At 48.8% G+C, this 13,785-nt stretch overlaps 2 protein-coding genes across 2 annotated transcripts; one reads left to right on the forward strand and one right to left on the reverse strand.

Annotated features, from left to right (window-relative positions):
* The first annotated feature begins 321 nt into the window (after positions 1 to 321).
* On the forward strand, positions 322 to 1,570 carry BC939DRAFT_146850 (uncharacterized protein). The gene is made up of 3 exons (XM_051550192.1): positions 322 to 510; positions 670 to 842; positions 1,053 to 1,570. Exons 1-3 carry the CDS (start codon positions 441 to 443, stop codon positions 1,467 to 1,469), a joined length of 660 nt encoding a protein of 219 aa, XP_051417154.1. The 5' UTR covers positions 322 to 440; the 3' UTR covers positions 1,470 to 1,570.
* Positions 1,571 to 1,703: 133 nt separating this feature from the next.
* On the reverse strand, positions 1,704 to 9,212 carry BC939DRAFT_498646 (mediator complex subunit 13 C-terminal-domain-containing protein; the record flags this gene model as incomplete). Its single annotated transcript, XM_051559842.1, has 9 exons — positions 1,704 to 4,567; positions 4,660 to 6,292; positions 6,406 to 6,709; positions 6,790 to 7,735; positions 7,844 to 7,983; positions 8,079 to 8,192; positions 8,355 to 8,535; positions 8,672 to 9,065; positions 9,174 to 9,212. 9 exons carry the CDS (start codon positions 9,210 to 9,212, stop codon positions 1,704 to 1,706), a joined length of 6,615 nt encoding a protein of 2,204 aa, XP_051417155.1.
* Between the last annotated feature and the right edge of the window lie 4,573 nt (positions 9,213 to 13,785).

Here is a 13,785-nt window from a genome sequence, read left to right on the forward strand (position 1 = left end):
ATTGGTTTACCCCTCAATGTACTGGTGTCCCCAGGACCGAGTAAAGATGGACTTGATCTGAGTCTAGAAGCTGAGCTGGACGTCCTGCGGACTTTGGATCGATGGAAATGGATCAGGTTTAAGGATTTACAGCTGGGAGAGATAGGTTACAGCGGCCGTATGACCACCATCGGCGAGGCTTACAGGGAAGCTGATTGGTGAACTGGAGTTGAGGTAGACCGTAACACTTGGACCTGGATGTTCACATGCATCGCATTGACCACAGACGCCGCCGCTGCGGCTCACGCGTGTTTGCCATCAAGGAACGAGCGACGACCTTCTCCAGCTTTTAATTCCTACTCCTTCTCTTATTTCTCTTCTTTTTTCGCTTCCTTCATCCACATTAGAAAAATAACCTCCTCTCCTTCAACTACACCACAAGGAAACTCTCAAGTAAGGCCATGACTTTCCGCAACCCCAACGATGGCTCGACCTACGTCGTCAAGTACATGAACCTCATGGGCCGCGCAGGTATTAACCCTCGCTATCTCTTCAACTGCCATCTCCTACGATTCTCTTTCTCGTTCACTAGCGCTCAACTCTTTTTCTCACCTTTGTTGCGTTTGTTCTTCATCCCTTCATTCATTTTTTTTTTTTTTTTACTTCTTCCGTCTACTTCTCATATAATAGCCATTGTCCGCACGATTTTACATCTGGCCGGTGCAGAATACAAAAACGAGTTCGTCGAAAAGGATGCAGTTGGTCTCAACAGAGCAGCCTATCCCTTTGGCCATGTCCCCGTCCTGATCGAAACTCGCGCCGATGGTACTGCCTTTGAGCTCGCAGAGACCATCGCCATCGAGGTATATAACAATGCAAACTCGTGAAATCGAAAAAAAATGACATGTAGATTTGGTGTTAAACTTTGTCAAACGAGAATGCACAGCCCTATCGCTTGCAGACAAACAAACAAAGCATTGCCGTCTTCTTGCGCCAACACCAACACCAAAAAACGCGGCGTGTCTCAACTAGGGCTCATCTAAAACTTTGTTTTCCCTCTTTCAAAACTACAGCACTACTTGGCCGAGAAATTCGGCCTGCTCTCCTCCTCATCCCCACAGGAGGTTGCCCTCCAAAAATCCGTCGCCTTCAACATCTTCTTCGAACTCTACCAACACTGCTTCCTCCCCCAGAAACCCATCCAAGAAACCATCCAAGACCCCATCTCTGAACTCCGTACCAAGGTCCTCCCACAGTTTATTCATGTCCAGGAACGCTGGTTAAACAAAAATGGGAACAATGGACATTATTTTGGGGACAGACTCTCTTATCCGGATCTCGTCCTCTTGAACTGGGTTCGCGTTCTTGAGGCCATTGGCTACAAATGGGAGGATGAAGCCAGTCCCATCAAGAAGCTGGAAGCTACCGTTAAGGCTATGCCCGAATGGAAGGGACAGTTCGATGCCTTTCATCCCTTCAATACCCTTTGAGAATAACCATTCGCGCTGAGAAATAATGTGTTACGTTGTTTTCAAGGAATAAAACAGAAATGAAGCAAATGCACAATGGATAATGAAGCATGGGAAGAGCAATGGAGATGATGAGGATAACGAGGACTCTAAACGATAGCAAAATAACTCAAGTACAATTTGAAGACTATGCAAGAAAATGAAAATGATTAAAAGAAAAAAGACAAAAACCAGTACAATAACACATTGATACAACTACGACGAGTCCTGTACCAGCAACAACACTCTCGACAAACGTTCCACCAAGACCAAATGATGCGGCAAACAGTTAGTTTGCACCGGCGACATCGACAGATACGACAACGCATGGAACTGCTTCAGAATCTCCCGCGTTGTGTTGGCTGCCACAGATGCCTTAATCGTCGGACCCGTACCAGCACTCTGCTGCTGACCCTGACTCTGCGCCTGGCCTGGAGTCTGGCTCTGGCTCTGATTCGGGTTCTGATTTTGATGACTCAGGCCATGGCCTCCCATGAAGGTTGACGATGGTGATGAAATCAAGGGTGAAGTTCCTGTGAATTGAGGCGACGAAAATGACGCTGGTCTGAACGCTGATCCGGGAACCGAGGGATTAGCAACAGCCGTGCTATGTCGCTGCAAATGGTACGCCGTAGAATGCTGCTGCTGCTGGTACGGCGAAAGCGAGCCAATGTTCGAAAGTTGGATATTTCCGCCTGAGGCGTTCGTTCCTGGGGTCGATCCTGACGCCGAAGATGAAACTGTAATGGTCGGCGTACGCTGAAGATAGAGCAAATGGACTTCGATAGCAAGGGCTTCTAAAGAATGCTTCTCGCGCATCACAGAGTTGGATTGAATGGGCACCTGAATCAAGTACCCTGTCGATAGCGGAAGAATCACGTCGTTCCCTGTAGCCTGTCGGTTCGACCACGAAGACGCACCCTGCTGTGTGTCCGTCTGCCGCGTGTCCGTTTGCTGCTCCATTTTCAACTGCTGCTGCTGATCAGACTCCTCTTGCTTCAGCTTGAACTCCATATCTACATCCTGGTCCTGGTCCTGGCCCAAATTTGTCAACGACCCAGACAAGAACCCGACATCCATGTTGATATCATCCTTGGAATCTTCCTGCCCACCCTCAGGACGTACTTTCAGCTCATCTTTGGACATGGAATTTCCATCGCTCGTGCCAAATCCAAAGCCTGTTCCTACAAGCCCAGCCTCTTGACGTGGCACAATCAGCGGGATTCGATGGTTCAGAATTAGGGCGTACACCTGTCCTGCGCTGTTCTCCAAAGTTTCGCTGCTAGCGAGTCCGCCAATACCACCCAATCCTCCAGATCCCGCAGCTTGTGATCCATTGTTTCCGCCTGCTGTCCCAGCCGCACCAGCGATCCCAAGACCAGTCGTACCAAGAGCATTCATTCCTGCATGGCTACCGCTCATGGGTGTCGCCGCAGTCGTCGTAAAATCTGGCGTCGACGATGAAGCATTCGATCCTATGGCCTGCGATAGAGGCGTCGAGATAATTGAAGAGCTTCCAGCGAGAGGGGTCTGTCCTGTTCCCATAGCTGCCGGTGTGCTGATTCCACTTGCATTCGGCGTCAGTCCTGAGACCAGGAATTCAGCACCACGACTGTGTGGATACATACGCAGGGGCGAATCAATGTCGACCGCAACAATAGCCGTATGGTTGGTATCGCTGGTTAGACGCGTCCATTCCTGAAGTTCCAAACGCGTCATCAAGCCGAGTTTGCACACAACCGTCTTCCACGCGAACGACCCGCGTTTTTGATAGACCAACGTCCGTGTCCAGATCTCCTTCAGGCAGTTTACAGGTGACCGATCCGCACCGCCGTTGTTGCATTCCGCCAAGTCCAACGTCATATGCTCCAACATTTCACCTCGATGATCTGTCCATACACAGACCAGCCAACGCCCCTCGAGACTAAATCCGTAGCCAACATGAAGAGTTGCTGCTGGTTTGGGAACCGAATTGGGTTTTTGGTCGACATCGAAATGAATGGACGTAGGTATTGTCTTGGCCAGCGCGAACGATGGCGCGTACGAGTTGATCTGCGCCATCATTTCTCGAGAGTAAATCGGTCGCTCTAGGAACAACTTGCACTTCGTGTACACCGTGAAGGCAATGTCCTTCATTCCAAAGCGCAGATATCCTCCGAAAGTCGATGGATAAATCACATGCTGAATCGGCACCATCTGCAGGACGAGTCGCTCCCTTTGTTGTTCCATTGGCGTCAAGAGGGATCCCATGGCTGCTGTGCGGAACTGTGTTTTCATGATTGAGAAGCAGCGGCATAGATCAAAGTAGCCGGCTCCGTGTGAGAATGGGTTCACCATGTAGATGACAGTGTGCACACCTCTCGGCGTCGAGATCCCGCCCAGAATCGAACCCAGTCGCTGACAGCCATCCAGATAGCTCCGCACCTGTCGAGCCTCCATCGACTCGCCTAGCATAGCTGGCAGCAAGGGGATCGGCACGAGTCCTGGCTTGTAGTCCTGTAAAGACCCTGGCTGATGCTTCCCGAGCAAAGACGTCTCAAAGACAACGCCGAGGTCCCTCCAAAACTTACTGACACTGTTCTCCATGTCCGCGCCCTCTGGATAAACCACAAAGTAGGCAATGCTCTTCTTGCTCGAATAAGGCTCCAGACTTAGTTTCTCCCAAAATCGTAGGATTGTTGGTGCAGCCTCAAGCCATTCCTCATTATGGCCGACTACGATGTCCGGAGGCTGAAGTTGCAAAAGGTTAGGTTCTGCTGGTTTCTTCTTCTTGACCTGATATTTGCCGTACTTGGACGGCATCTGCTGAGCTTCCGCAAGTGAGAAGTATTGATGGAGTGTTAAGGGCCCCTTCATGACAACCGGGGGTGTGATATTGCTTTGACTGGAGTGATGACGATGTCCATGGATGGTTGTTATGCTCATTGTCATGTCCTGAGATGCATCCGAGGGTACTGGAAGCGCAATATTGTTTTCCGACTGGTTTCCCCGTAAGCGGTCAAAGAGCTCGAATATGACGGTCTTCATTTCCATCATGTTCCTGAACGATTCGTCTCCCAATGCTGGTACAGTTGCAACTCCTACAAAAAATGAGAAGGGCAAGCAGAGTGATGGTTAATATTGTACAAACCAAGTATTCATATACTGCACTTTATACTGACGATAAGTTCACCTTTATGTAGAAACTCGCTCATTGTTTTCCGACGAGCAAGCATAACGTGAAAGCTTTCACCCTCGGTGATTTCACCGCTGATACCAGTTACCTCGTTTGAGCCAGCAAACGGATAGTCGCCCATGATCGCCTGCTCACATAATGTCTTGACTGCTTCCAGAAAATACTCCTCAGCTAGCGATTCCTGCATAGCCAGTGGCTCTTCAACAAGGGCAGGTGGGGCAGCAGACAAAATGGCAGGTGTAAATGGAGTATCGTATTCTGCCTCATGGTGGTAAGCGTCCGATGAGGGCCAGACCTTGGTCAATTTTCGATCAGAGCTCAGTTCCATGATCCTGGTCGGAGATGCAGGTTTCCTTGCAAAGCTAGTCGTTGAGGAATCAAGCCCTAAAAGAGCGCCACAGACCCCACCTTGTGAAGACTCTGCCAAAATTGTCTCCACAAATTTAGCAGAGTTGACACCTCGCACAGTCCACGGCGTTGTCGAGTCCTTGTTGGAGTAACTTTCAACATTTTGATTGTACATCCTGGTCAGCTTCCCGAACTTTGGTAACGAGGCTCTTGCAGTGCTGGAGCCTTCATCATCACTATCTCCTCCGGATGAGGTAGATGACGAATCGCTGCCACTATCGCTACTACTCTCCTCCTCGATTGTCGAATTATGATGTTGCTGTAGCGATAATGAGGATACGCCCCAGGCTGTTGTCGCCATAACCGATTTATTTTCTCCTGGAGTAGTCGATCTTCCCTGGTCTTCCTGCTTCACAACTGCAATGTCGCTCGGCGTTCCTCCTTTCGATGGCTCGTCACTTTTGTTCGGATTCCATTTGAAATCCAACGAGAACATGCGGGATTTTTGTTTCCGTGGCCTGTCCTTTTGAGCCGGAACAATCCACTCCTGGTCCTTTCCAGGTTGATAAAACGGCAGCATCTTTGTTCCTTTACGATATGGACTGTAGGTTACTGGGATAGATGATCTCCTGCGCTTGTAGAGCCGCTTGTACATGAATCGGCCACCAGCTTTGTATTTGGAATCATCGACAAAGTAGTCACCAACAATCTTAAGCGGTGAAAATGATGAGGGTATATAGCTTTGCATGGGTGAATGAACGCGCTCGACGAGAATCGAAGGGCGCTTCACCAGGGACTGCTCTGCCATGGCCAGTTGAAGTTGCACTGATAATTGCTGTTGCTGGGGATGACTGCTCGACTCTCTGTCAAATACGTTTCCTTGGGGTGTCGGGGTCAGCATACCAATGTCATGGGAAAGTTGATTGGCGATGAACTGGTCTGCAGATGGCGATGCGCCAATACTCCCGGGTTGTGCGACCGTCAACTTGTCCGATGTCCCCAAGGATAAGATGGTACTTGCAGGTGGTGTCGGCTGAGCGAATCCTGAAAGGTCGAGATCCATATTGGCAAAGAGACTGTCGTCATTCAGCGGGCTTGCAGTTGTCATCATCTGTGAAATGTCCGTGAATGCGTTCATCAACCCGTTTGTCGAGGCAATAACTGAAGATGTTCCCGAGACCACTACCGTTTCTGCGGATGTCATTGGTATACTGCTTTGTGTCGGCTGGGTGGTAAATGCAGCTGTAGGCATAGGTAGCGAACGAGGGGGAGGTTGTGGTTGCTAAAGACGAAATAATGAAAATAAATACGAATTGCTAAGGTTAATGTCATATATAAGAGATAGTATTTAGGTTTGTGCGATTGTCAAAAAGATTCTGACAACAACCATTCTACCTCGTCAAAGAAACTGAAATCGTCCTTAGTAACTTCACCCCAGTCACCAAGGTCATCAGAGCCTCCTCCATATAGCCCCATCATTGAGTTCATGTCCATGAGTCCAGACATCATGTCAGAATTGTCTGTCGGAAGGTCAATTGGTAATTGATACGAAGTGTTGCCAGCAGCTGCATGTGTACTCTGGGTCTCTGGTATAGAATCACTTTTTAAGTCCTTGCTGGTGTCGTCAGGGGCGCTGCTGGTAGTGCCGTTGTTATTATTTCCGTTACTATTAAATTGGGCGGTGTTGTTTATACTGGACCTGGAATAAACAAAACAGATGTAGATGTTAGAGTGGTGTCGGCACGCAAGCAGCTTGTAGACACCGAAGCATACACATACTCAATATCTGATGCCTGCATCGACCCTGCGCCAAGTTCATTACTCCACAAACCCTGATTAGAGTCCGTTGCGTCCACTGAACTGAGATTATTGAATTTGGGTGAAGCTGTCGTAGTCTTCTTTGGTTTTTTCCGTATCCAGCCATCCGCCTCAGTTGATACGCCTGCTTTGGAGTTCAACCCCGTCTTTAATTTCGACGACTTGTTGGATATCGAAGGCGTTACCACGGACATCTGACTGTCTGTTGCAGAAGGTGAGTCTGCAGCCTTTGGCTCCGCGTTGGCACACGAATTGAGCACGATCGAGGTAAGGTAGGCGTGTGGATCCATGTAGGACCAATAGTCAATCTTGTTCGTATCGCTGGAAGCACGCTTTGAAAGGGCATCTTGCTGCTGTAGTAAAAAATGAGTCTGCTGTTGTTGCTGCTGTTGCTGTTGTTGCTGTTGTTGCTGCTGCTGCTGCTGAATTTGATTGTCTTGCTGTCGCCAGGCCAAGGAGCCGGCCTTCAATCTGTTCCTCGGCTCTATCAGGACAGGCGTGTGTTCCGATACTGGCTGAACAAGTTTAGGGACTGCAGGCGATGTTATGGCATTCCTCGTCTTTTCTTGCCACGACCACAGCGCGAACTTTGCACCCAGATCCTCAATGAAACCGCAGCTCCTCGATCCGATGCCATCTAACGAGCCAACATCACTAGGCGAATTCTTGCAGGACACAGGCACAAACACCCGCTCAACAGGGTACTGGAGCACTACCTCGCTTTGTCCGGATGCTATACTGACAGCCGCGAGACGTGGCAGAGACAGCGACATCCGATCGATACGGTCCTGATTTGTTCCAAAGAGGTTTGCCCATCCTTGGAGGCATTTTTGCGTCTGCTCGTCCGTAAACTCTGTCATCTCGCCCAATTTTAACACAGCAGGCGTGCCATGCGGACTTAATATCACTATCATTTTTTTTGATCGAATAGATCGTTAGGTTATATTTCCAGAATTGTGCCAAGATTTGTAAAACGATGTTTCTTCAGCGTAAAATCCTGCTGTTGAGCAGATACCTGGTAGCTCTGGTTCTGATGACTGTCGTGGATCCAAGTCGGTTGCGTCCAACATTCGAAGACGATGATACTGAAAAGTTGGCTGAAAGATGAGGTTGCTTGAGGACAAGTACATTGTCACGGTGCATGACAGCATGGTTCTAGATGTCCACAATAAAAATTGTTTTTATAAGCATTTTTGCTATGCCGTATCCATGAGGAGGAAAGTAGGGCTCATTGGTTGAACAGCACTTACACTGATGGCATCTCTGGGAAATTGGGGAGTATCGATCCATCCAGTTTTGGTTGAAGCGAGGCTGGAAAGACATATGAGTTGCCTAGCCGATATCCTCCTTTCGCGACCATCCCACTATTGTCATCAGAAAAGGTGTAGGTATGGTCTTCGTGTTAACACATCGATTTCCGCAAGGCCCTTGTCATCATCCAATGCAGCTACACAGTACAAAAAAATACAAGCGATGGTGTCGGCAACAACAACGTTCTTGGTTGATTACATGCGCCCTTCACATACCGATCCAGGACGTTTCGAAGTCCGCAAATAAAGATCTCATATTCCTGGCTCGCGTTGAATAGATCCGGAGATGATGCTGAGGCGGACGAGTTGTTCGGCCGCGGCGTCTGCGACGGGCTCGCGAACGCTGGCGTATTGTTCTGCAGGATTGAATCCCATGTCATGATTCCTGATTGGCATTCTATTGAAACAAAAGTTCGATCGCACCTATTGACGATTAGAAAAGAACGCCATGGTGCGCGTGTGCTGGACAACTGATACTCATTCCATTGTCTGAAAATGCCACCAAAGAGCTCCTGAATGGATTTGACGCGTACCCTTCAGCCTCTCCAATCCATGATCCTGTAACAGCGACTGGTCGTTCAGCCAGAACACCCAAAGTTCCCGTTCTAGGACGGCCGATCGTTTCTTTTGTGTTCCTGCTGCGTTTTCAATGTTCTGATCCGAGTATCGCCAGTGACACGGTACCCTTGCTGTCAGCAGACTGATGTAGGCAGCCAAAAGCGGATCTGATTCCTGATGATCATGGGTTCCTTCTACGCTGTGACTATTGTCGTGATGCTGCTGGTGGCTGTTGGAGTTGTGGTGCGATGATGCTGTACGCGATCTCGACGCCGTCTTTGACCTAGTACCGGCGTTCAGTTGTCGGGCAAACTGCCGCGTGGAACAAGTGTATGAATAGCGCGTGTATCCAAACGTGGAGAGCTCCGACTAGAAAGTGTGAGGTTTTGAATCAGCGCGATGTTTCTTGTCTCTGACAAAAGGTACTGTCCTGCAACATAAGGCTATGCCATTAGCGGCAGCAAGTCTTGGACTTACGATTGAAAAGATATTGGTCGGGAAGTTGTCATGGAGCATTATCAAGACGGATTAGATAGGTAAAGGATAGATGTGTGCAGATCTTGATGCTTTAATATGTGTCAATGAGGAGAGCGCGGGGGAGGGGATCTGCTCTTGTTGTTGGTATCGAGTTCAAACGGCAGATTGAGTCGATGGCGAAAGAGAGAATGAAAAAGGCGTACAACCACTAATAAGACATAGTCTTATTGTATGGTATGAAAGTACAAAATGCTATGCAAGCAAGGATGGATAGCGTGAAGGATGAGGGGAAACAGGTGAAAGGGCGATCTGTGTCTGAATTGTGATGGTGCCTGATGGTTGGCTAGATGGGAGGAGCTGATGTGAATAAGGCCTACTTCAAGAAGGTGCTAATTGAAAATCCTCCTTCGCCGTCGCCAAAATCCAAAATCCAAAGCCTATCACGCCTTACAACGCGAACAATTGCTCGAAATAAAGCATACCTAACCGCCTATCCATCCTCGACAAGAAATATGCACAGATCGATATCAATGGAGCATTTTACAATAGTTTGCTGGGATGCGTTATATTCACCGTGTATATTAAGCAAGTTTATGAAGGTATCTCTTATCCGAAGAGACGCCTTTAAAACAAATCAAGCGTATTGTGTCGTGGGGACTTGAGAATACCGCTTGAAACGCAGTCAACCTGCGCGTCCATTCTATCCAAAAGCCAGAGGTCGCTGTCATGTTCGTTTCGAGGAACTGTAGGCATTTATCTCGCATAACATCCATGCAGCACAAATAAGATTCGAAGAAAGTCTCTGGACTTGAATTATGCATTACAAACGGGCCCAAGTTATACATGTCGAGTATCTATTCGCGTTTTAAACGCTAGAATAAAAATAGATGGGTCGAAAGGAAAATGAGTGATGAGACATTTCAGCTGTGCTCAATCTCGCTTGCCCCTGCACATAAATTCAGGGCAGCATTACACAGGCATTTTTTTCTCTGATACCATGAACGAAGCCCGGGACCCAACAAATAAGGCTATAGCATCCTCTAAAAGTTCCAAGTGCGCCAGACACATGTAATGGTAGATATTCCATACTTGTGAATACAACCTCTACGACATCAAGGTACTTTACGTGATTTGTCATCACCAATGATGAAATAAAATCCCTAGGGAAACTACGGGGGCGGCTACACAGGCGCGTCGTTAAGAGCAGCAAAGAAGCGATACGTGTCTGTCGTTGACGCGCTCTGACGTGGCAAGCATTCTCAAGTCAATATTTTCTTTCGAACCATGACCCGCCTGCACTAAAAGTTAAGAAAGCTTTGTTTATGTGGAGTAAGGAAGAAAACAGTTTTTTGTGTTCCCTCCTCCACAGAGTGTGCAGTTCTGTCTCTGCTCAACAGTTGTATACAGTCCTCTCTCATTTTCGATACTTTTTTTCGTCGAAAGTGAGATCGCTAAAGATTCCAGCGATTCTATTGGCTGGAGGGGCATTTTCAGTCAATCAGAGTACTCTATATCTAGGCTCGTAGCACTCTGCCCTCCATCATCCCCATCCCCATCCTCATCCTCATCCTCATCCTCATCGCCACCGCTCCTAGGCGTACTGATTTCAATATATGTATTTTTTTTATGCAAAGGGATATCAATAAATATCATCGTGGCATGACTACTCTGGTGTGTGCTGGCTTGACGGTCTTGCTTGCTGGCGGAAAACGTTTGTTGACCCGCGCTTGCTCGACGCGCAGAGCTGCCTTCTTCTTGTTGAATGCCTCCATCTTGGATCTGTAGTCTTCGGCGAAGGACGTACGGTAGCTCTTTGAGGCGTCATCCATGCGTTTGCTCATGAGAGTATCTGCAAGCAGCTCCACTTGTTTCCTGTATCGCCTGTGCTTCTTTGAGGTCATCAAAACTGCAGCGGCACTCAATAGATTGACGATATTCTCGCCAACAGCTTTGTCCCCTGTGACCTCCTCCTCTTCACTCTCCCAATGCTCGTCGATAGATCCTTCCTCCTCAGTCGAAGTTGTTTGTGGTCCCGACTGGTCAGTGTCAGAGTACTCTGAGGAAGCCAATTGCTCGACTCGGCTCATATAGACGCGGCTGTGTAAAGGCTTGTTGATATGTTTGGGCTTCAGAGGAGACCCTCTGTCGTTGGTTACCACCAAGAATGGATTGGGCACCACCACGAAATCGTCGTCTTCCGCGCCTTCGCCATCACTTGTGCTCTCTAGCCAGTCGCCATCCAAAAGCTCCGAACCCGTCTGTAGTGACAAGAAGAAGGACATGAAATCGGGGTCCTCCTGTAGTTGATCAATGACTTCGCATATGTAAGGCGAGCCATCCAAAAGTTTCGCGGTTGAAGCCAGCAGCTTCTCATGGCTCTCAAGAGCACCCATGATTGAAACACCTCTTGATATTGCTGACGAAGAGCCATCTTCTGGGACGAGGGCGTTTTGTTCCGCGGCGTCCATTAAAATATCTAGGACTGGCGTTGTTGACGAGCCGCTCTGACCTTGGTCTCTGCCACTCACTGAGTCGTGGTAACCCTGCACCCTGAACCGATGGAGAATGTTTTGCTGGGTCTCCTTGAGCGCCGCAACCACCTCCTCTTCTAAACAAGTGTGCGTTGAAAGTTGCTGTTTTTGGGCCTCGCCGAAAATGGGGACGTGTCTGAAGCAGCTCCGGATGGACTTGCCTTCCACCTCGTTCCAGGCAGCAGCTATCATGTGCCATCCTTCGAGGTTGGACACCCTAAAAGACCCATCCTTCTTCGACTTCATGGCCTTGTCGACTGCCTTGGCCCTCCTCGTGTTTTTTTTTCCCTTGCTGGCCGCTTTAGGAGGCGCATTGGGGTCTGGCACTGGCTGGGAGGATTTGAAGACACGTAACTTTAGGATGAGATTACGATACCGCCTCTTGAAAACAGCAATGATTCCTGCGTCCAGGGGCTGTGTTACTGATGTCGAGTTCGGCGGCAGAAGCAGCAGTTTGATGTTCGGAAAATCGACACTGCACCGTTCTACCACTGCATGGCATGATGCATTGTCGATGAGCAGGACCACGCGCCGATCAGGGTCCTCCGCGACGATGTCCTGCTGGAACTGGCGCAGCCAGTGGGTAAAGGTATACTTGGTCATGTAATCTGCTCGCTTGTTAGTCTGCCGCTTCTGCGCCTGGGTATGCTGTGAAGTGGCCTCCTGTTGCTGGTGTTGTGTATTGCCAGGTGCGCCATCTTGTCCACTAGCGTCATGATGCTGTTGCTGGGCGACTGCCGCTGCTTTAGCTGCCTTGGACTTGCGTGGTTGCTTTGCAGTATCCCATGGCATGACATCCACCAAGCGCTGCAGCGTTTCATCTTTCCTGAAGCCAGAAGCAAGGTTTTCGCCTAAATGGATCCAAATATGATCAACATGGCATCCAGCATAAAAAAATAAAAATAAAAATAAAAATAAACCATGTCTCTCCTCGTTCCGAATATCAACTTCTGACAGGATACTTACTGAGAATAAAAGGCTTTCGCTTGTCGCTTCCTGTGGCATTGGTGCAGAAGAGAATGGAGACGCGCGATGCTGGAATGGCTGCTCCGGCCTTCATCTCGACATCGAGCGTCCAACTTGAGGTGGTCTGCAGGTAAAGGCCAGTCTCGTCGGCGTTGTAGATGTCATTCAGATCATAGGTCGCAAGAATTGACTTGAGACCCTCCACTTGCCCCGCTATCGCATCCCAATCAACCGACCCTGCCTCGCCCATCAGCTTATGAAACGACAGTCCCCAGGTGGCCTTGAAACTGGCTACCCAACCGGACGAGAATCTAGGCTTTTCAAACGTGAGTGGTCCATTTCTTTCCACAAGCAGGTCGTATACCTCTCCTGCAAGCAACTGTAACAGCCATTGATCTACCGGCACGTTCATTTTACGGAGACGTTGGATCTCCTGGTGAAGAATCGTCTCGACTGGATAAAACTCGCGGATGTGGGCTTTGGTGTAGCACCTTGTATCCAAAGAGCCGGTAGGCATTTTGTTGATAAAAGGCCTCATTTTTATGAGTCGGGTGATCGTTTTAGGTGGCAGCTTGTTAGCCGTCTCAAAGTCTTTCATTGATGGTGATAATTCTGGTACAGGATTGCCAAGCAGGTCCTGATAGCCTCTGTGAAAGATATCCCAATTGTCCATGATCCGCTTTTTGCTAGCAAGTGTCCAACTACCGCGACCTGCGTCCGACAATGAAGCGTCCTCGCTCGACTTAGGTCGGTCCAGCGCGTCTGCAATCTTAGGAAGCATGGGTAGAACGTGGTGAGAGGGATTATGGAGCACTGGTACTGGCGATGCTAGTGATGCTGGGAACGCTGGCGAGGATGAGGATGAGGATGGGGATGGGGATGATGGAGGGCAGAGTGCTACGAGCCTAGATATAGAGTACTCTGATTGACTGAAAATGCCCCTCCAGCCAATAGAATCGCTGGAATCTTTAGCGATCTCACTTTCGACGAAAAAAAGTATCGAAAATGAGAGAGGACTGTACAAGAATATATCAGCCCATTCCACTACTTCACATGGTAATGAAATATCAAGACACTTTATGTGCGCACAAGTTAGCCCTTCGTAACACTATTCG

Source organism: Gamsiella multidivaricata, assembly GCF_025024155.1.
Source record: "Gamsiella multidivaricata strain RSA 2152 chromosome Unknown BC939scaffold_3, whole genome shotgun sequence".
NCBI lineage: Eukaryota > Fungi > Mortierellomycota > Mortierellomycetes > Mortierellales > Mortierellaceae > Gamsiella > Gamsiella multidivaricata.